General features: G+C 38.7%; 1 protein-coding gene across 1 annotated transcript in view; it reads right to left on the reverse strand.

Annotated features, from left to right (window-relative positions):
• Positions 1-23,587, reverse strand: part of LOC126252254 (uncharacterized) — a 279,447-nt gene that overhangs the window by 35,059 nt on the left and 220,801 nt on the right. The window contains exon 10 of the mRNA XM_049953128.1: positions 5,072-5,209. Within this exon, the coding sequence (XP_049809085.1) occupies positions 5,072-5,209 (138 nt within the window). The remainder of the gene's footprint in view (positions 1-5,071; positions 5,210-23,587) is intronic.

Genomic DNA, 23,587 nt, shown 5'->3' on the forward strand with positions numbered 1-23,587 from the left:
CGGCCAGCACATCTTGGCACAGTGTTACACCGTCCGGGTTAACTGGATACTTCCCACTAACACCAACCTGTCAGAACTCCGGAGATGGGAACTTGCCCTTCAGTATATCCTCTCTTCTCGTTATCCGCCAGGCCTCAACCTCCGCTAATTTCAGTTGCCGCCACTCGTACCTCACCTGTCTTTCAACAACATCTTTGCCTCTTTACTTCCGCCTCGACTGACATCTCTGCCCAAACTCTTTGCCTTTACAAATATCTGCTTGTGTCTGTGTATGTGCGGATGGATATGTGTGTGTGTGCGAGTGTATACCTGTCCTTTTTTCCCCCTGAGGTAAGTCTTTCCGCTCCCGGGATTGGAATGACTCCTTACCCTCTCCCTTAAAACCCACATCCTTTCGTCTTTCCCTCTCCTTCCCTCTTTCCTGATGAAGCAACTGTTTGTTGCGAAAGCTTGAATTTTGTGTGTATGTTTATGTTTGTTTGTGTGTCTTTTTCCTCCTTTTAAAATGATACAAAATGTCAAGTGGTCGGATGTTCCGGTGAGGTGTTCAGTTCACAGTGTGTGGAGGGTGTAGTTCAGCCCCGGCCTGATTCCGTTTGTGTGTGTGTGTGTATATATATAAATATATAGTCTTTAAATAAAAATAAATAAATAAATAAATAAATAAATAAAAAATTAAAAAAAACCACACCTTTGGCCAAATATTCAGGTTCCCAAGAATGTGAATCAGTATGTTTGTTTCCACAATCTAAGTGTTGTTCTTTCTCCTACTTCTTCATGATGAATATGTTGTGGTCACAATTGTCTTCCAGGATGACAACAGCTGTGATAACAGGCCCGCATACAAACACTCCTGGTTCAACAAACAGACACTCTCCCACACATCAACTGGTTCATTAAATCACTCAATCTTAATCCCACAGATCACGCTTTCCTAACTTGAGTGTGCCCTCCTGCAGGCAGCAGCATGCACACAGGCACAAGTAGGCGGGATACGAAAACAGTTGATGTGTGGGCAGTCTTGCATCCAGGCTGTATCACATGCAAATGTACTGTACTGGTCAAGCACAAACAAGCAGGGATGGTCAAGAGGTTCAGGCCTGTGCATAACACATGCAATAGGGGCATCTGGTGGATAGCCTACATTACTTGTTCCTGCCCACGAGCATGACGAGAGTTGCCCAGGGGGCACCTTTGCCCCACAGGGTAGCATTGTAACACCCCACCATAGACAACTTCTGAGACTATTTGGAAAAAGATAAAAATCAACAATAACAATCACCATCACCAGAATTTTATAGTTGTATAGGATCCAGTCACTGAGTGGCTTCATTTGGATTCTTGAAGACTCTTGCAGGCTCCCTTCAGGTATTTGTCTGATGTCTCCCAAGGATAAATTTTTTGTCCAGTGTGATTATTTGCACCTGAAAGAAGAGCTGCAAGATGATTTGCTGAAATACTACCTAAACACTGTTGCAAATGATGTTTTGAAAACTTTTTAGATCACGTCCAAATACTCTGTGTTTATATACTCGACTATTAGTGTCAATGAGACAGAGAATGTCACACCTTACAGAAACAAATGCACATTATGAGGCAGTAATAATAACATGACTTAATGCACTGCTAGTAAAAATTCATAAAACAGATCATAATACTCCTAGTTTTTGGGACAACAGGCTCCTTCATCTGGAGGGAGCAATTCTTTTGCTGGAGGTTGTGAAAGTGGAGTCACTCTAAGGTCTTAGATTTTCTTTCTCGTAATAGGTGGGTCTCCCTTAGCCTGGGTTTTGAGTGACTTATAATTATTATAAATGTACTTTTTATTCATCGAAACTATGCCTTTCAAGAAAGCTAAGGAGATAAATTTGATAGCAGTGTAAGCAATGCATAAATTTTAAACTTAATTGTTTTGTGAATAACACAGTTCAATGTATCCAAACTTCTCAGTTGAAGTTCATGGTATAGAATAGATAATACACAACACACTTGTTAGATGACTTTAGCTATCCTGAGAAGAAACACAAAACAAAACATTATTCAGTACTGCTTTTTAACAAAGTCCCTGCAACTTAAAATGGTTTATAGATTAGATTAAGACTTGTTCCATAGATCATGGATATGACAATTTGTAATGATGTGGAATATGTCAGTTTAACAAAAGGTTTCTTTAAATGCCATAATTCTTTCTTTCTTTCTTTTTTGGAGAAGTGACCAAAGATTTATGTGGCAGCAAAAATCACCCCTTTCTATGCCAAAGTTAGTTTAGCCAAAAGTAGTGAAGATCATTTTTTTGAACAATACTCGACTTGTGAATGATACTCGACTTGTCATCCAATGATGTCCCCTATGTGCTCAATTGGAGACTAATATAGTGATCAAGCAGGTCAAGGCAACATATTGGTATTGTGTAGAGCATGTCATGTTACAAACTGCAGTATGTGGGTGAGTGTTATCCTGTTGAAAAATATCATCTGGAATGTTGTTCATGAATGGCAACACAACAGGTTAATCACCAGACTGACATACAATTTTGCAGTCAGGTTGTGAGGGATAACTATGTGTGTGCTCCTGCTGTCATATGAAATCGCACCCCAGACCATAATTTCAGGTGTAGGTCCAGTGGGTCTAGCATGTGACAGGTTGCTTGCAAACCCTCAACTGGCCCCCTTATAGCCAACTCATGGCCATCACTGGCACTGAGGCAGAACTAACTTTCATCAGAAAACACAACAGTTCCCCAACCTGCCCTCCAATGAGCTCTCGATTGACACCACTGAAGTCACGAATGACGGTGGTTTGGGGTCAGTGGAATGCTCACTGCAGGGCATCTGGCTCAAGAGCTTTCCTTGAAGTAACCAATTCACAACAGTTTGTTGTGTCACTGTGGTGCCAAGTGCTGCACAAATTGCTGCTACAGATGCAGTGTGATGCACCAGAGCCATATGCTGAACACAATGATCTTCCTCTCTGTAGTGCCACATGGCTGTCTGAAGCGCAGTCTTCTTGTGACCACACAGGCTCGTGACCACTGCTGTCAGTAATCATGTACAGTTGATAAATTCCTGCCAAGTCTCTCTACAATATTGCAGAAGGAATATCCAGGACTCATAGCCCCATTACAAAATTTGATCAAATTGATTTGTTGTTGACCATGGTGTATTTGTCACCTTAAAGGCATTCTTGACTGACATCAAATCACCACATCCAATCTCAACGGAACTAACAATCATGACAAATACAGTGAATATTTAAAACGAACCTGATTTGCATCCTCATGATGGCACTAGCAGTGACACTCTAATGCAACTGGTGTGAAATTTGAACAGAATCATCTTTCAGATGTAGAAACATATCTACCAACTTTTGATTCTGTCATCAACTCCTTAGTAATGTTGCAATTTTTTCCCATCATTGTATTTGTAGATAATTTGAGGGTGTACAGGGTGTAAAATTTAGCACATATAGCTGTCAACTCTGGCAGAAACAATGGCTCTAAAACGGCTTGGTATCATGTCAGACTGAGCTTGGATGATAAATACAGGCTCATCATTCCACACTGCTTCAGCTCTATGCCAGAGTTTATCAGTCATAGTTGCTGGCTAGTTGTAGCATGTCAGTCTCCCTGCAACCCATTACCAGATGTTTTTAATGGGTGAGAGATGTGAAAAACATGTTGGCTATGGCAACAATCGAACACCAACCATATTGCGGGCCATCAGGACAGCACAGGTAATATGCAGTCTTGCATTACCTTGTTGAATGAAAACATCATGGAAACCTCAAAGATAAGGCACTACCACTAACTTTAATATGTATGAAATGTAATGGCTTCCCATATTTCAGACTATAAAAACCAGCTATGATTGTGTTGTATACTCAATGCACCCATTGGCATCACATCTGGAGCTGGGCCTTTATGATGATCATGAATACAATCTGGCAAAGTGTGTTCTCCTCAGAATCTCCACAGATGGTCCATCATGATGCTCTACACAGAACTAGGACTTGTCTGAAAGGACTACATAATGACACTACTGTGTCCACTGTTGTTGTGTATACAACTGTTAGCACTTTTCCATCTGCTGCCGTATTGATGGAACCTGTAACATTGGTCACCAAAGTCAAATTTGATGGTCCACCATAAATCATCACACTGTCTGTGTAGATACTTGTCCTCCTGCAAATGAACCCTTTTTCTGATTCGAGGTATGTGATGTGACTGTACAGTTCTGCACGACCATGAAAATAATATGTCTTCCCTATGGGATGCTAGTTGCATGGGGATGTTGAGCTCCTGCATGGTGTTAAGTATGCTCCTCCTGAATCCATTGATTGCATGTGGTCCTCCTGAATCCATTGATCCCATATTCACATGACAGCCATGGGATTCCAGCCAATGTGAGCAGCAATATTGCAAAATGATGAAGCAAAATCTTGATGTGCCACAATCCTGCCGATGACAAATTCTAACATATACTGGAAGACATTTCTCCTTCTTACACAAGGCATAACACAACTTTTCTTAAACAGCTCTTATTTAAGTATGATTTCTGAATGAGGAGTCCGCTGTATAACTGTTCCTTATGCACAGAATGTAGATGGAGTCATTCCTACTTACTTTTTGTTGTTACTCTGAAATGCTAATCATTTGCACATTCAAGCATGTTAAGCATGTAGTATTCACGTGTCAATTTGACATTTTTAGCATGCTACATTTAGGGTGTTGCAGTTTTAATGGCAATTACTGTAATAATAATATTAATCTGCTTGCCATCTCCCCTACACACACACACACACACACACACACACACACACACACACACACACACACACACACACACAGAGAGAGAGAGAGAGAGAGAGAGAGAGAGAGAGAGAGAGAGAGAGAGAGAGAGAGATTCTCTCTCTTATTTTTCCTGCCTGCTTACTTCTGTTATTTGCTTTGTCTGCAGGAATGAATATTGTATCTTGAAGAATTTGCTACTGGCTTACATGTGTACTTATTGTTCACAACACCGTTATTCTTATTGATAAATATGCTCATGTATTATATACAGAATTTACTTACTTTTAAATTCTGTTGTTCAAGAATATCAGTAGCAACAAGGCAAGATATTCTATGAGAGAATGCAATGATTGCTGCTATGTTGGGAGTGTTTCTGGCTGAATGCTGCTTTAATAAGATTTCAATTTCAATTTCTTCAATCTGCAAAAAGATAAAAATAATATTATAATTTCCACTTTTAATTAAATAACAATAAATATTTAAAATTGTGAAATGACGTAATTGGAAAATTAAATGTTTAACAGCTGTATAAAACCCTTAGCTGGCTGGCCTTCCACAATAACAACTTTACAGAGACCCTGTTACTCATCAGAAAATATTGGGATGTGACTATCTTATTAATAAAATAAAAACATGAAAATATTTTTTTCTCACACAGTACCAGATTGAGATACTTTTACAAATATCAGAAAATTTAGTAGCATTTTTAACTAAAGACATTTTACAGTCCAAATTTTAACAGTAAATTGCCAAAGCATTTGTAACCGAGATCTTACTGCCCTGCAGGTAAATTGTCATGCTCAAAATATTCTCATTAATAAGGCGTGGAATGTTTATCAGAAAGACAGATTAGACACCATAAGGAGCGGGGAAGTGTTTATTGCAGTAAACAAAAATATTGTGTTTATTGAGGTCAAAATTCAGACTGACTGTGAAGTGTCCTGGATATGACTCAAGTTAATCACTAGATGTTTTTTCTGGCCACCCAATTTTGCTATACTAGTTGTAGAATCATTCGAATTGTGTCTAAAGTAAATAGCATGAAAATGCCCTGATCATGAAAAATTTACTGAATGGGACTTTAACCTGTTGGGGATAGACTTGTGACATCTATGGATTTAATGTACCTGATATGGATAGACAGTCTTGTGAAGCAGTTCTGAACATGTTTTCCAAAGACAGACTTGAGTAGATAGTTTCACAACCCACATGCAATGGGAGTAGTTTAGATCTTGTAGCTACAAACAGGCATGACCTTATCAACAGTGTCAGTATATCAACATTTTCAGTATATCGAGTCTTGCAGGTCTCAGATATTAAAGGAAAGACATTTTAATGACAAAGTTGCTGACTGCTGCTTATTTACTGGCTGACTAGCTTTGGGCCTTGCCTGTTTCTGCAAGCCACTTATTTGCATTTAGGATATGGTTGGTGTGGACAGTCCTATTGTCATCACACTTAAATGAATCTCATGTCTCCATTGTTCAGCTTGCCGTGATCCATGCAAAACAATCTCTTATACACAACTGAGTATTTATTCTTATTGGATTACTTTGTGTGTTATGCTGGCTTGCATCAGCATCTGTCAAAATTATGATAACACCTACGATGAAGAATACAGAGTGACACACAGTGTAATGCAATAAGAACAAATTCACCATTATGCATAAAATATCATTGTCACATGGATCACATCAGGCACCGGCTGCGGTGGCCGAGCAGTTCTAGGCTCTTCAGTCTGGAACCGCGCGACTGCTATGGTCGCAGGTTCGAATCCTGCCTCGGGCATGGATGTGTGTGATGTCCTTACATTAGTTAGGTGTAAGTAGTTCTACGTTCTAGGGGACTGATGACCTCCCATAGTGCTCCGAGCCATTTCAACCATCACAACAGGCTGGATGATGAAGATGAGAGATTCATTTGAGTGTGAGGACATAAATAGAACTGTGGATACCAACAATATCCTAAATATGTGCCTTGTGAAAATGGCAAAGCCTAAAATTAGACAGCCAGTAATAAACAGCAGCGTTGTTGTTAAAATTTCTTTTCGTCAGTGTCAGCATAGACACATGGATTAGTGTTCATGATGTCATCATATCAATGATGGCTTTGAAGTTAATAAGCCTGTCAAGAAGGCTAGGAGAGTATTTACATTAGAAAGTGTAGATAAGCAGTTGTTAGCATTCTACTTAGGCAATGAATGGACATCATTTAGTTTCAATGTGACGACCATAGTGGATTTATGGACAAAGTTTAAACTGATTGTAAATCATGATCTGGAGGAGTATGTCCCGTAAGTAAATTAAGAATGGAAAAGAGTCACTGTAGTTTAAAAACAAAGTTCAGAAAATGCTGAGGTGCTACATGGGTCAAAGACTTTTATACAGTCACTAATTGACCAGCTTGTTGTAGCAATAGAAGGTAATAAAATGAAAGCTGAAGTTTTATATTTTTCATTTAAGAAACCAAGCACACAGGAGGAGCATATACACATACCGTCATTTGACCATCACACAGACTCCCATATGGACAACATAGTAATAGGCATTCCTTGTACAGAGAAACAACTGAAAGAATTGACAACAAATAAGTCACCAGGTCCAGATGAAATCCCAATTCAGTATTACAGGTATGAACCCCTTAATTTTCTTACATTTATCATGAATATCTCACCCAGCACAATGCTCCAGGCAACTGGAAAAAAAAACATAGGTAACTCCTGTATATGAGAAGGATGAAAGAATGGTTTCACAAAGTTATAGATCAATATCCTTAATACTGGTCTGCTGCTGAATTCTTGAACATATTCTAAGTTCGAATATAATAAATTTCCTTGAGACTGAAAAGCTCATGTCTACAAATTGGGATAGATCTAGAACCCATTGCTCATGCAAAAATCAGTTTTCCTTTTCCTCACATGATCTCCTGTGAACCATGCATAAAAGTCAACAGGCAGATTGCATATTCCTAGATTTCCTGAAAGTGTTTCACACAGAGCCCCACTGCAGACTGTTAACAAAATCCAAGCACAAAGAATAGGTTCCCATACAATTGAGTGGCTTGCACACTTCTTAAACATGTTGCCTTCAATGGCTGGTGTTCAATATCGACAAGGATATCACCAGGAATGCCCCAAGGAAGTGTGAAGGGGCCACTCCTGTTCTCTCTACACATAAATAATGTTATGGACAGGATAAGCAGCAACCTGCAACTGTTTGCTGATGATGCTGTAGTATATAGGAAAATTATCATCATTGAGTGACTGTAGGAGGACACAGAATGACTTAGACATAATTTATATTTGGTTTGATGAATGATGTCTTATTCAAAAGGTAGAACATTGTAAGTTAATGAAGATTAGTAGGAAAAACAATGCAGTAATATTCAAATACAATATTAGTGGTATGCTGCTTGATCACAGTCACATCGATTACATGTTTAGATGTAATTTTCATGTTTATTTGGAGAATTTTAGGAAAGGATAGCTCATTTATAAAGGAGCCCACATATAAAACACTACTGCACAACCCATTCTTGAGTACTGCTTTAGTGTTTGTGATCCCCAATAGGTTGGATTAAAGGAAGATATTGAAACAATTCAGAGGCATGCTGCCAGATTTGTTACCAGTACGTTCAATCATTTTATTAGTATTAGAGAGACATTCATGAAGTCAAGTGGGATGCCCTGGAGGGAAGAATGTGTTCTTTTTGTGAAACACTAAAACCAGCATTTGCACCTGACTGCACAATTATCTACTGCCACTAACGTGCATTTCACCAAAAAGACTGTGAAAATAAGTTGCACGAAATTTGGGCTCATACAGAGGCATACAGACAGATGTTTCCCCTCACTCAATTTGCGAGTGAAACAGGAAAGGAACTGATTGGTGTTGGTACAGAGATTTGCAGATTAAATATGTAGTTGTACATTTCAGGTTCCCAAATCTCTTTGTCTTCTAGATGGTGTGCAATTTTTTTTTTCTGTTTTCGGTAGAACACTGAAGTTTCCTGGTTCATCAACTTGGAATGTGCTTTTGGGTTCATCAACTTGGAATGTGCTTTTGATAGCTGATACAGTGCTCCTCACTTTGATAGGTTTAACTGCAGAAGTGAAGAGTGAAAGACTTATTTATTTATTTATTTGTCCCGTAGATTGAATCAGTACAGTGGCTTGTACAACTGATACGGGATAAGTCAATACAAATATACAGTTTACAGGAGTCTAAAACAGTAAACAAGAACACAGAAGAATGATTATTTTACATTACCTACAAATTATGTTACTTAAAGTTACAGCTTTACAGAGAATTGTTACATGATGTGACAAAATTGACTTAACAACATTCAGCTTTGATACATTATCATGCACTAAGACAATTAAATTAAATTAAATTAAATTATTACTTTTAAAAGACACAAAATGCATATCTAATGAAATTAGTACATAAAATGCTTTTAATGGGAGAGATGAGTGTGATATTCTGTTTCCAAATTTTTGATCTTTGGTTTTAATTTACTTTGGTTTAATCCTAAATCTGCTCCATCAGTGATTTCCTGTCTGTTACTTTTGTTGTAAGAAGACTGACAAGTGCAATGAAACCTCTTTCCAGAAGACATGAAGGTGTAAAAGCTATCAAAAGCTTAAAAATTTTGTATTTGTGGGGATCTACAGCCTCCAGACATTAAATAAATGTAGACGTGGTCCATAGTAGGCAGTAATCTGTTTTTATTTAATTGCACAAATAGCTAATTTTGACTACAGGTATTACCAGCTGTCATCAGTTACCATGTGGTTGTAAGAAATTTGTGCAGTAATGTTTTATCTTAATGTGAGATGTGAAAGGCATGGAAATATATGCAGACAATATAGTGCTTTTCCAAGTTGGTTTTACAGGCGCTTGACAATGACAAGTAGTCAAAATTAGCTAATCACATGATTAAATAAAAATCACATTACAGCATATTACAGACCATGTTTATGTTCATTATCAAAAGCTTTATTGCAATTATTCATAGTACAGGATAAGTAACAGATATGTCTCTCTGATGGCAGAATTGCTGATATTCGTTTCTAAACTGTATTTTAATTCTTTGTTAGTATGTATTCTGATCAGTTCTTCTTGTAATATGGCATCCATTTCCTTGACATCACTGTAGGGACTAATAATCCACTATGGCATTTACATAGAGTCCATCCTCAAGCCTAGATTCAAAGTCAGTGTGAATCACATTTAAATGTTGAATGTAGGCTGAAAAGTCATCACCTTGGCAGTTTGTATGCAAAAAATTGGGAAACTAGTAAAATTTTCACCATTCAGTGTTTTGCTTCATTAGTTTAATTCTCGCAAGGATCACTAAAATGATGGACTTTTTCTGTATCAAATTTAGACAGTCAGCTTGTAACTGCAATTAAATTTAATAAACAAATTGTTAAATAAGCAATGTCTGGTCTCCCCTTGATTAAATATTCTTTTAAAATTGTATCTGTGGCATCCAGAAACTCTCCAACTGCACAGATAACCTAAAATTTTAGGCTTTGCTAAGAATTTTATTTACTGCATTAATGAAAAACTGAAGAGATTGATGCAATATATCACTTACATTTTTAGCAAGTAAATGTTGTCAATGAAGGAGGCAGTGTATTGAAAATACCAGGGTACATTTTATTTTAAATAGCTTTTACACCCTCTTTTACACCCTTGATAGTGTCCAAACATGGGCAGTGCTTCATCTGCTACTGCAGATATTATATTTGATAAACAGATCACTTTTTAAATGAAATAATCTTTCAAATCATTAGATATTGGTTCACTTTTAGTGTATATTGTCACATTTCTCATAAAGAGCAGTTTTTCATGAACAAAATGCACAGATACCAATAATAATGCTTCATCACCATGTAAAATTCACTAATACAACTGTACAGAGAAATAGGTCATTTGCAGATAGTTACACATGATACTTCCAGTATCACAACTTATTTAATCAATACACCATTTTTGCTCAAAGGAATTCTTTTAGAGTCCTTAAGCAGATCAGTGTACAAAAGTTTTTGAAACCTCTTTAATGGCTGGTGAAATTAACTACTCTCCAATAGTATAAAGGTTTTCCAGGTGTTTGTTTAAGTATCAAGATACTGTAAGAAGCCTGCAGACTATCATCATCTCTCTGTGACATCAAAGCAAACATAATGTTCACCTTGGGTCACTTTTGACATTTTTCTTTCAGTATTTGAAAGTGTTTCAAATCTTTAGCTGTTTTGTTAGGGTGACACATTCTTGGATGATCCTTCAGCTTGGATGGGTCCATAGTGTCATTGCTTAACACTTTGCTGTGTAAAAGGACATAGGTAATGGTTTGTCCAACAATGATGGAATTAAGCCAAACTTCAAATAATCAACAGTGTACTGTCTGTGTTTCTTTTTGGATTTGGCCATGTTTAGCATTTGCTACCTGTGGACCAAAAATTAAGCTATTCTCATAAAACGATAAGACACAGCAATCAAAATCAACCCTCTCAACCTCAGGTCATGATTGGCACATCTCTATGCAGTCAAAGGAACTACAAAAAGGGATTTTACAAAAAATAATTTAGTTACTTTTCACCCACACTCCCAAACAATATGATATTGATTGACTTTAACTTCTATGGTAGTTAGCTAAGTATATTCACAAAAAGATGAACAAGGGCTCCCTAGTTCTGGATCAGCAGAAGTTAGTCACTACTGTCAACTAATGTCTTGTGTCCAGCCACTGCAAGCCTCAGTAATGTTACACAGAACCTTGTGCATGTAGTAACTGCAAAGTGATTGTTGTGCCATGTTGTATTGTGTCACAAATTAATATACCTCTTGATGAGTGATGGAGTGGTTCCTAGCCTATCATAGGCAGTATCATATACTTTTTCCACTTCTCAGAGAAGGGCATGGGATAGTATGTTGTTGGAAAAATAATTAATTATGTTGCTGAACACTGTCAGCAGGAGAGAGAAAACAGAGTTACTCCACTCCCTATCTTAGCTGATGAGGCTGGGCGAGAACAATTTGGAATTTTGATTACGATCTGCTTCAATGGGATCCACTTTTGTGGATTCCTATTTACATCTAATACAGCCCCAACTATTTTATTGCTGAAATGGGCCCCTTGTAGGATGGAGCAAACTCACTCTGGGAATCAATGATGTAGATATACATGAAATCAGTTTTGACAATACAGCAACATATTATGAAGTTATAAGTGGCCAAAAAGTAAAGAAAAGACAGGCACTTAATAAGAAAAGAAAGAAAAAAGAGACAATAATGCAACCTGCATGAGAGTGAGGAGCTCTTCAAGAATGCAGACCATGTCACAGAAATGAAAACGCATGTGTACAATAGAATAGATGCACTACTTGAAGAAAGTGAAAAAGAAGTAGACAACAGTACTGGAAAATTAACATAAATAGAGATTAGACATGTAGGAAGAATTAAAAATGTTGACCAGAGCAAGTTCCTACTTGGAAATACAAGTCATGGAATGAACACTTCATAACATCCATGTGGTGAGAGGTATCCAGGGCACTGAATCACATTGAAGAGAACAAAGCTATGTCGAAATTTAACATTTCATGTATGTTGGCAGAGGATAAAGAAAGGCAGCAGTTGTGGCATGTTTAATCATCCATGCACTTATTTCAAGGATATGAAGAAACTATGTAAAACCTAAATCAGGATTATTAGGGACAATGGAACCACTTTCCTGCTAGAAACAATCTGTCACCAGAAAGTGTAGTCACCACCAGGTATTGTGAGCCACCATGAGAGATTTTGTATCTAAGCCTGTTTGACCGAGCGCGGTGGCGCAGTGGTTAGACACTGGACTCGCATTCGGGAGGACGACGGTTCAATCCCGTCTCCAGCCATCCTGATTTAGGTTTTCCGTGATTTCCCTAAATCGTTTCAGGCAAATGCCGGGATGGTTCCTTTCAAAGGGCACGGCTGATTTCCTTCCCCATCCTTCCCTAACCCGAGCTAGCGCTCCATCTCTAATGACCTCGTTGTCGACGGGACGTTAAACAACACTAACCTAAGCCTGTTCATTGTCCCTAGCAGTACAGTTATCATCAGTCTGTTGCACAGTACAATAGTATACTTGGTGCAGCCAGAAAAAATTCAAAGATATTTTCCAGTGCTGCCAGAGGCAGAAAAGTATGGGTCCATAGTCAGGCAGATTTCCAGTGAGAAGGAACTGTCATGGTGCAGCTGTGAACATGAAGCTATTGTGTCACCCTAAATAAGCTGTGTACCCAAGCTGGCAACATAGCAGGATGACATCATCATAATGGGGGGATATCATCATAATGGTGATTGCAAAGTGTCACTACAAAGCTTAAGTTGGACAAAAGAGTAACTATTTAGCATACTGATATGCAGAAAGAGCATCTGAAAGCTGAAACAGTGAATTGCAGGAATGACAAAGAGAGCTGACAAAACGAGAAAAGAAGGTTGAATGACATCTTTACCGTGTCACCATAGCAGAGCACAAAAGCCAATCCTGCATAAACACTACATCTGTTCTGGTAAAGTTATATTCAGTTTGAAGCTGTCTTGTCAATAGGGGAGGTCAGCCTTCTGCCTATCTAGTTGCCTTCAATCTTCTATAGAGCAACAAGTCCTTCCGGGAGGGACTTAGTCGCTGTAAACTGCAGCACCAACTACCAAGTCAAGACTTACGGAGAGCTATGGACACCATCATCTGGCAGGCCTTCTGGAGGCTTAACTAGCAGTGCTGGGGATTAGAGAGTCATTCATCACTGTGTGGGTGTGCCGCTGCTGCCGCTTGCCTCTGTTTCTGTGGCAGACTTCAATGGTGCCAGACTCTCTCTTATCAGGAGACTGTGGCATCCATCTGCATGACTATTCATACTCCGCGAAGTCCTAGGATATGAATAAACCGTGTAAAACCTAAATCAGGATTGTTAGAGACAATGGAACCACTTTGCTGCTAGAAACATTCTTTCACCAGAAAGTGTGGTCACTGACAAGTATTGTGAGGCACCATGAGAGATTTTCTAAGCCTGTTCATTGTCCCTAGCAGTACAGTTATCATCAGTCTGTTGCACAGCACAATCTTCCCTGTGTGCAGTGTAATGCAGGGCCATGGGTGCCCTGCTAACTTCTCTGGGAAGCTATTGCCCACCTTAGGCAGCATGGACAATGATGCATGCTAACTTTGTGGGGCAACAGCCTTGTGGCGGCACTGATGCTGATGCCACTGACTCTGCTGCAGCAGCTGCTGCTGTGGCTGTGAGTCACACCCTGGACAGCACATACTGAGTGGGCATTTACAGCTTACACTCCCACCACAGTTAGCTGCTTGAACATTGACACACCAATTGTTGTATTTTGTGGATAACAAATGTTTACATTGCAATACAAATAATGGAATGTACAGGTTGTAATACCAACAATAGTACAAAACAGAGAGATCACTACTCACTGTAAAGATGACATGCTGAATTGCGGACAGTGTAAGGTAATGGGGGATAATATGGCCAGTCAGCAGCTTTGCTGGCAATGGAAATATCTGCTATCGAAAAATGGATGGGATGTGAAAAGCATAAACACAAGTCAATACATTTATAGACCCATCTTTCCCAGATAAAGAGAAGGCAGCATTCAGCAGTTTCAGATGGTTTAAATTACTTGGTTACATAATTGCATATAATTACTGTACATGACTTTGCACTTAAGCAAATAATGTAGGGTGTGCTTGTAATGTGAGTCCTTGGATTTGTTGGATACCTAATCATTGAAACAGAAGTCACGTGAAAACGAGCTCTTCCAAGTAGCTCGTAATTTAAATTTAAAGCACAGAAGCAGAAATAATATGTTGGGATGGTGTACTTCAATCGAAATGTTTCATAGTAGAATTAAGTTATAAAGACGTTAAGAACAACTGCAAAGTAAGTCATTATTTTATTATGAAGACACCATTCAGTTTTATCTTTGTAGTGCCATACAAGTGTTTGCATGTCTCATATTTTGTGCAAAGACATCATTAAATGAAGGGAGAGGGGTGAAACTGTGCCAAAACAAGGAATTATTCCTGATTATGTAAATCTGATAGCATGTCATAAATTAGTACTGATTTTAATTTTCCGTGCTTAAGAATAAAATTGTGTATTAAATGCAGAGTGAAAATAGTGTAATGCAAATGGACATGAAAGTATTTGTTTTGTGTTTTGATGAGTGTTCGTAGTTCCTTTGCATAGTGTTTTTTTATTTTTTAAATTGCAACAAAGTATAAAATTATGTGGTGATAAATGTGTGTAAAATTATATAATGAATTTAGGTTTAAGTATTTAAATCTTATAAAATTGTAAATGAATTGTGGCCATGTTTAGGAATTATTTTGATTAATGTAGTGTCACGTGACCCAACTCAGGACTGGGTATATGAGTGTGAAAGTGGGGCCTTTGGTCGTTCTCCATTGTGTTGGTAAGTTCAGAGCGGCAAAGTGCCGCGGGTGTAAGCATGGACGCCAGTGTATGTGAACGTGAATAAACTGTGAAGGAACAACGTGAAAGTGTGTATGTGCAAGACAATAAACCATGTGTACGAATTGCACCAATTATTATTTATCCAGATCGGATTTATTTGTGAACTTTAATATGCATGGCCACAAAGTTAGAAGAGCTTTTTTTTTTTTTTTTTTTTTTTTTGACAATTGTGTATTCAATTCATTGCTCTTCAAAGGCTAGCCAATACATGACTCAGTATTAGGGGCGCAAATGCAACCATTCACTACCAAACCGTTTGCAGATGAGCCACATGCAAAATAGGTAGTGAATGAGCCTGAGTACAGCTGTAATTGGGGGCTCGTCCAGGATAAGCCTCTTTTGTTTTCATTCTATTCCATAATACTTTGTGATCAAGTGTCAGTCTGATGTTTAGGCTTTTGAACAGTCAGTATGGGGGCTCTGAGCTAAATTGATGCATCAGCAGTAGCAGCATGTGCTAGACAAGATACGTGTTGCCGCTTGGTTACGCCAATATAAGGCCACCACAATTGTGATGCAGTCATTTACATTACATGGTGAGTCGACCATGCACTACAATGGGCGCCGAACACATGCAATCTTCCGTGCCACGTCCACGTGTTGCCACAGGTAAAACCATCATCCGTGCCATGTCCATGTGTTACTGCGGGTAAAACAGTCAACAAAGTTGTAACCACGTGTTGCTGAGGATCAACGCTATCATTCGTGCCACCGACCTAAACGTCTACATGCTGCCAGGAGCCCACACCACATCTTCTTGCTCCTGATCGAGTTTTCTGTGCGTACACGCCGCCCGACTACAATTCACTGCATAGCTGTGCTGCCACCGCTGACTGCAGACATCATGTCACACGAGGATATAGAAGTACAGTCAGCAGTTACATTGTAAACCATGGCTGATGAGATGCGTGAATCTCAAAGTGAAGGCAAATCAGTGGATGTTAGGAGTAACAGTAGTAGCCTTAGCATGCCAAAAGAAATAGGTTGGATACCAGGAAGTGACCTGAGTGCATTTTTTGTATAACTTAGTGGTAAATTAGGAGAAATAGATTCAAAAATAGGGAATATAAAACTGAAATAGTTGGAGAAATGGAATCAAAAATAGGTGATATGGAATTGAGGCTTAGTGATAAAATAAAGACAGTGAGTGAAAACTTTGATCAGCTAGATCTCCAATTCACTCAGATTACAGATAAAGTCGAAAACGTGGTTAAAATTGTCAGGGGAATTACTGAGAGAGTTGATGAGGTTGAAAAGGGACTAGTAGCCAAGGTGGACACTGTGCAAAGTAATCTTGTGGGGCAGATTCAGGCACAGGAACAGAAATGCACATTATTTCAGAAACAGAGGCAGACATTGAATCCATTAAGATGGGAGTGCTGGATTGTCATAAGGGGATTACTGATAATAAGAAGGAATTAGAAGGGGAAATAAATGTATTGAGGGAAACAGTTAATACTGTAGCAGCAGGGAATGGAAATTTGTTGTTGAGATATCCTATGGAGCATGGATTTCAATCAAAACCTTTTTGTGGGGAGAATAAATACCATGTAGTTGACTTTTTAGCTGGTGGTAAGGATAAGTTTGTGACAGGGATGAGTGAGTAGGCAAAAATTAAATATGTTAAGAGGCAATTGGAAGGGGGATCTCAAACATGGGCTAAGCAAAATGCTACAAAATTTTGTGATTTTAAAACCTTTGAAAACCTGTTCTTGAACAAATACTAGGTCCAGGTAAAACAATTAACACTGGAAAATGATTTTCTGAATGGACCCAGTTACAAGAGTTGAAAGGAAAGTATGAGAGAGTTCTGTTAGAGAACTGAATAAATTAAATCATCTGGATATGCCATTGGGTATATTAACAGAAATATCAACACTAAAGAGAAGATAACCAGAGCATTTGCAATGGGATTTGATTCACAGTGCAACAGATTCAGTGGAAGAATTTCTTAATTTTGTGGATAATATGGACAGGGCATTATATTACAGACCTAAATACATGAAACAGATGGAGAGTGGAAGGTATTATGAAAGGGGAAACAGTATTAATTATGAGTACAGTAATAATCATAACAGGTGGAGAGAGGACAGAAGTGATCAGAATAATCAGTATAGAGATTGGAGAAGTAGGCCACAAAGATATAACAGATATTTTTGTGTGTGTGTGGAGGGGGGGGGGAGGGGAAGAAGAGACAATTTTGATCAGAGGAGTGATAGAGAAGGTCTGAGAATAGAGGGAATGCCAGATACAAATGGGCGGGGTAGGCAGTCAAAAGGTCCACAGGGGGGCTAGTAATTCTGTGAACAGGGCCAGCCTAGGACATGATGGGACGAGTAATAAAGTAAGCAAGGAAAATAGGGAAATTGGAATGTATCATATGGAGGCTGTCTTAGGAAATGAAAATCAGTGGGGGGGTTTAACAATTACAGAAATAGAGATAAAAGGTATAACAGGGAAAAATGGAACAAGGCTAATATCAGCAATGGACAGTGTGAGTTTAACATTGATGACATGTTTAAGAGGGAAAAGAAATTACAAGCAGAGGAGGACAATATTGGTTTATGTGCAGCAGAATTCATTGAAAGATTGGAGACAGATGTAGTTTCATCAAAAGGGGAAACAAAAGTGTATATGGAACTAAAGGCCAATGTTCACAGTAATAATGGATGTGATGAACGGGTAGAGATGTCTATCGGAAATAGTTTGGAGAATTATGAAATAGGTGAGGAAAGGATTATTCAGTGTTATGTAAAGGTTAATATGAGTGGTGTATATGACAATGTGGAAAATGCTGGTAAATTACCTACTGATAATTTTACTGTGCTTGTGGGTGCAGGTGATAATTGTGGTAGTGATAATGAGTCCAATGTGGATGTGGAAATGTGTAATGATATGGAGAATGTTGCTGTAGGTTGCCCTGAAGATAAAATCGAAACCTATGTTTTCTTAAATGATGAGGATGCAAGCCTGAAAGATGTTGGTTGTAGATGGTTAGGAAAGGAGGAGGCTGATTACGATTTGAGTGATTGGTTATCCTATGCTAAATTACATAAAGCTTTGTTGCCTGAAGAATGGGGTGAAATAAAATTTAAAATTGCCAGAAAATTGTAAGAATTAAGTGAAGAAGAGAATGTTGAGTTTGCCATTAAGGATCTGTTTGAAGGGGATACTGATGTATGCTTTGGAGAAAGACCTAAAGATATTTGCATTACGCAAGAGGAAAGCAGGAGTGAAACAGAAAGTGATTTATTATAGGAATCAGGGTTGAACAGAGTAGAAATAGTGGTGATACAGCCAGTAGATATAGCATTATTAGACTCTGGCTCAAGTTTATCTGCAATTTCTGAATCTTTCTGGCAGCAAATTAAATGCTTAGGATTAATGGAACTACCAGTTACAGGAGTAAAAATTAAGACAGCAACTGGGACATACAGTAAGCCCATCAGCAGAGAAGTGTCACTGGAATTTAAGAGTAGTGATTATTGCTCTGATATTAGTTGTTTGTGGTGAAGGGTTTGGCACTGAATGTGATTTTGGGCATGGAATTCCTGTACAAATATGACAGCAGCATTTTTGTAAAGGACAGAGTGATTGAATTTAATGCTGGTTGAAACAGACGAAGAATAAAATTTAAAGGGAAATTAAAATGGGGGGGGGGGGGGGGGGAGATAATGACTCATTTACAAAGGATAGATGAGGTAGGTGATTAATTGTGCACTGAACAGCAGATATATGACAAAGTAAATGAAATGGGACATTTAAATGAGGAACAAAAGGTGCCGCTTACAGATTTATTGTGTAAACATAAGCATGTGTTCTGACAGACCTGGAGAAGTTGTAGATTTCAATTATGTTTTGAGGGTATTACCATATGAAGTAATAAGCACCAAACCTTACCTTATCCTATAGCAACAGCTGATAAAGAGGCTGTAAGGGCCAGGATACAGAAGATGTTGAAGTGAAGCATACTGGAAATGGGGAGGAGTTAGTACTGTAATCTAATAGTAGTGGTGAAAAAGAGGTGGTTCTATAAGAATAGTATTGGATGCAAGAAAGCGAAATAAAATAATAGTCAAGGGAAATGATCAGCCAGAGAACATGAATGACCGTTGCAGAATTTTTATAATGCTAAATTTCTGTCCAGAAATCAAACAATGGAAAATCCAGGATGGAATGTAACAATACCAGAGAAGGAAAGTTGCCACTCACCATATAGCAGAGATGCTGAGTTGCGATAGGCACAATAAAAAGATTCACACAATTATAGCTTTCAGCCATTAAGGCCTTTGTGAACAGTAGACACACATACACACAGGCACACGCACACACACTCACATAAACGCAACTTGCACACACGCCTGCAGTCTCAGAGAGCTGAGACCACAGTGCGAACAGCAGCACCAGTGCATGATGGGAGTGGCGACTGGGTGGAGGAGGCTGGGGCGGGGAGGGATAGTATGGTGCGAGTGGTGGACAGTCAAGTGTTGCAGTTTAGACGGAGGGCAGGAGAGAAGGAGAAGGTGCAGAGGGGGGGGGGGGGGGAGTAAGTAGTGGAAAGGAGAGAAATAAAAGAAATTAAAAGACTGGGTGTGGCGGTGAAATGACGGCTGTGTAGTGCTGGAATGGGAACAGGGAGGGGGCTGGATGGGTGAGGACAGATAGTCACTGTCCTCACCCATCCAGCTACTCACCATATAGCGGAGATGTTGAGTCACGATAGACACAACAAAAAGATTTACACAATTAAAGCTTTCGGCCATTAAGACCTTCGTCAGCAGTACACACACACACACACACACACACACACACACACACACACACACACACACACACACACACACACAACTTGCACACATGTCTGCAGTCTCAGAGAGCTGAAACCACACTGCCAGTGTGTGCAAGTTCCGTTTATGTGTGTGTGTGTGTGTGTGTGTGTGTGTGTGTGTGTGTGTGTGTGTGTGTGTGTGTGTGTGTGTGTGCACGCGCACGCGCGCGTTCCTGCTTGTGTGTCTACTGCTGAAAAAGGCCTCAATGGCCGAAAGCTTTGATTGTGTGAATCTTTCTGTTGTGCCTATCACGACTCAACATCTCCGCTATATAGTGAGCAGCAACTTTCCTTCTCTGGTATTGTTACATTCCACCCTGGATTTTCCATTGTTTGACTTATGTAAATGTGAATTTTTTCAAGCTATTCTTTATGGCTTTAAATTCCCTGTCACACTCAGATGCCCAGCACCAGGTTACACTTTCCTTTAATAGTCTACATAAGTTAGGTGAATTCAGGCATTCAAATCTCCTCCAACCATCCAGGTTCAGCTTTTGCATGGTTCCTCCAAATCAATTAAGATGAATGCCCAAGACAACATGAAAGTGTGAGACAATAAACCATGTGTATGAATTGCACCGATTATTGTTTATTCATGACTGCAGCGCCTTAGACCGCTCGGCTAATCCCCCACGGCAGTGTAATGCAAAATGGACATGAAAGTACTTGTTTTGTGTTTTCATGAGCATTCGTAGTTCCAATGCATAGTACTTTTTCTTTTAATTGCAACAAATTATAAAATTATGTGGTGATAAATGTGTGTGAATTATGTAATATATTTAGGTTTAAGTATTTAAATCTTATAAAATTGTAAATGATTTGTGGCAATGTTTAGGAATTATTTTGATTAATTTAGTGTCACGTGACCCAACTCAGGACTGGAGATATGAGCGTGAAAGTGGGGCTTCTGGTCATTGTCTATTGTGGTGGTTCACTACCGACCCCCTTTGCAGATGAGCCGCATGTAAAATAGGTAGTGAATGAGCCAGAGTACAGTTGCAACAGGCACAACGAAAAGACTGTTACATATAGAGCTTTGGCCAAAGTAAACTTCAGAAAAAAAAACCACACACACACACACACACACATTCATACAAGCAAGCACATCTCATGCACACATGATCACTGTCTCTGACCACTCCAATTCCAGTGAGCATAAGTACTTTTGTCATGGACGAGGTAAGTCAGTCAAAGTGTTTACTAGCTGCCAACTTAGATAGGGGGAGATCTTTGCCACAAGCAAACCACCAATGCTTCTGCATTATGTGAAAAGGTGAAGTGTTACAAAAGAAGAGATAGACCAGTGATGGAAGCTTTGCTACTATTATTAACAGACCTACTTAATCTTGGTGGACCATTACCAGTGACAGCAATTACACAACATACAATACCAAAGAGAAACAACACTCCAGTGTACAGGAAGCCATACAGAGTCCTAAAACACTTGCATCTGATAATGGAGGAATTTATTGAACAGCAGTTGGCTAATGGCATTATTGAACATAGTGATATCCCAAGGGATGCAACTGTTGCAATGGTCCATTGCATTACATCCATTTCTAAAGTTCACTTGTTCGTTTCCCTGATTAAGACTGAATAGCTTTTCTATGCATGTAGTCATCATTTTTGTGAGTAGCTTTATATCACAGATAAAAGGCTGACAGGTCTATACTTTCTGCAGAACATTGAGTCTTGTTTACACCTAAAACAAACAAGAGTAACAACAAACAGAAAAGAGTACCACTATTCACCATATGTTTGAACTGCTGATGATTAATAGAAAATACCCTCTTGCATTTGCATCCCTTTGACATGGGACACAGCAGGTTTCCCAAAAGATGAAGTGAGTCTCACTGATTCAGTTCCAGTTTCAGAGCAAGGCAGCACTTCAAACTAGCTAGCTGGGAGCCCAAGTTCTCATTGGTCCCTGTCACCAATGTACAGGGCACTTATACTAATCACTGACACACCTCTTGCAGTCAGTTGGATGAGTGATGATAAATCCTGTATTTCCTGTAGAGGAGACAATATCCACAGGAAAGGATAGTACTTGAGGTATTGTTGATATCTCAGGTACAAGTACTTTGGCAGCCCCCCCCCCCCCACATAACTGTATGCAGCAGCTTCCAATCATGTGAGAGTAGTCAGGGCAATTTGCAGCTGCTTACGAATAGCAACTCGGCCCATAGTCGGTCCGCACTGAGGCTGGTCCAATGTTTTATGCAACTGTAAACTAAACATCTCTTTTAATTACTTGGTCTTTTATGCTACAAGTAATACTAGCTCTCTCTAAGAACTGAAGCCATTAACACCCAACGACAAAATTTTTATCATGACAACTGAAAAACCTGAGATTCCCTGACATTACTTGGATTGTGTTTTTCCTTTGGTATTGGTCACTAACAACCAGATGAAGAAATTTGAAAGTGGTGGAAATTTTTACAATAAATGCAGACAATGTGCACTCTTATTGGAAGGAAAGAAAAAATGCAACTTGACATGTTACAGTAATCACAACCCACAGGCGCCAATTTGCTACGAAATATATTATGCATAACACTTGTAACTTCCATAACTTGTAACTTCTGAAACTTTTTAAAAATATGTTTTTATTCATGCAGATATACCTGAAATATGGGATGAACAATTTTTTGGATGATTCTTTGATTATCCATGTTGCCTCTGGGTAATTCATGTTCTCCAGTAATGGTGCACAATAACTTACTAGTACACCACCCGCACACTTACAGGTTCTTAAATACAGTGGCTCACCATATGTTCATCTTCAAACATCTTAAAATGGCCAGAAACTGCTGTGCAGCAGTTCTCCCAAAATTACATGGAACGATCTATACACCAAGAAAGTTTTAATGTCGCAATGTAACCTTCAGTTGGTGATCAGTGACTATCACTTGCTACAGTTTCTTTGGTTGTATAAGTTTTTAGACTTCTTAAGTGTCCATTATCATCAATGAAACTGTGAGAAGATAAAATAAGAGGCACAGTTTACAACCACTGAAAACATAGAGGTGGACTCCTTTAATATTAAATCTAATTTCTCTTTTATATTCTTTGAAGTATACAAACATACATTATTATCATACTCTGCTATATCTGCTAATTCTTATATTCTCACCTACAAAGCCACACAGCATAATATTATGGAGATCAAATTAAAAGTGGCAGTAATTAATAATATTTTGGTAGAGAATATGCTTTCATTATTTGTGTTATTCAGAATTATCTACATCCTTTGGACATGAAACAGACCTTACAGATGAAGTCAATGTATTTATACTATTTAAAGATGCTCTTTGTATCAACTCAATGTATTACTAAACACTGAATGAGACAACTCATCATGTGCAAGAAAAGTGGTGTCTAGTTTCAAGAACTCCACAACCCAGATATTTCCACCACAGTACCTGAA

This window comes from Schistocerca nitens, chromosome 4, assembly GCF_023898315.1.
Source record: "Schistocerca nitens isolate TAMUIC-IGC-003100 chromosome 4, iqSchNite1.1, whole genome shotgun sequence".
NCBI lineage: Eukaryota > Metazoa > Arthropoda > Insecta > Orthoptera > Acrididae > Schistocerca > Schistocerca nitens.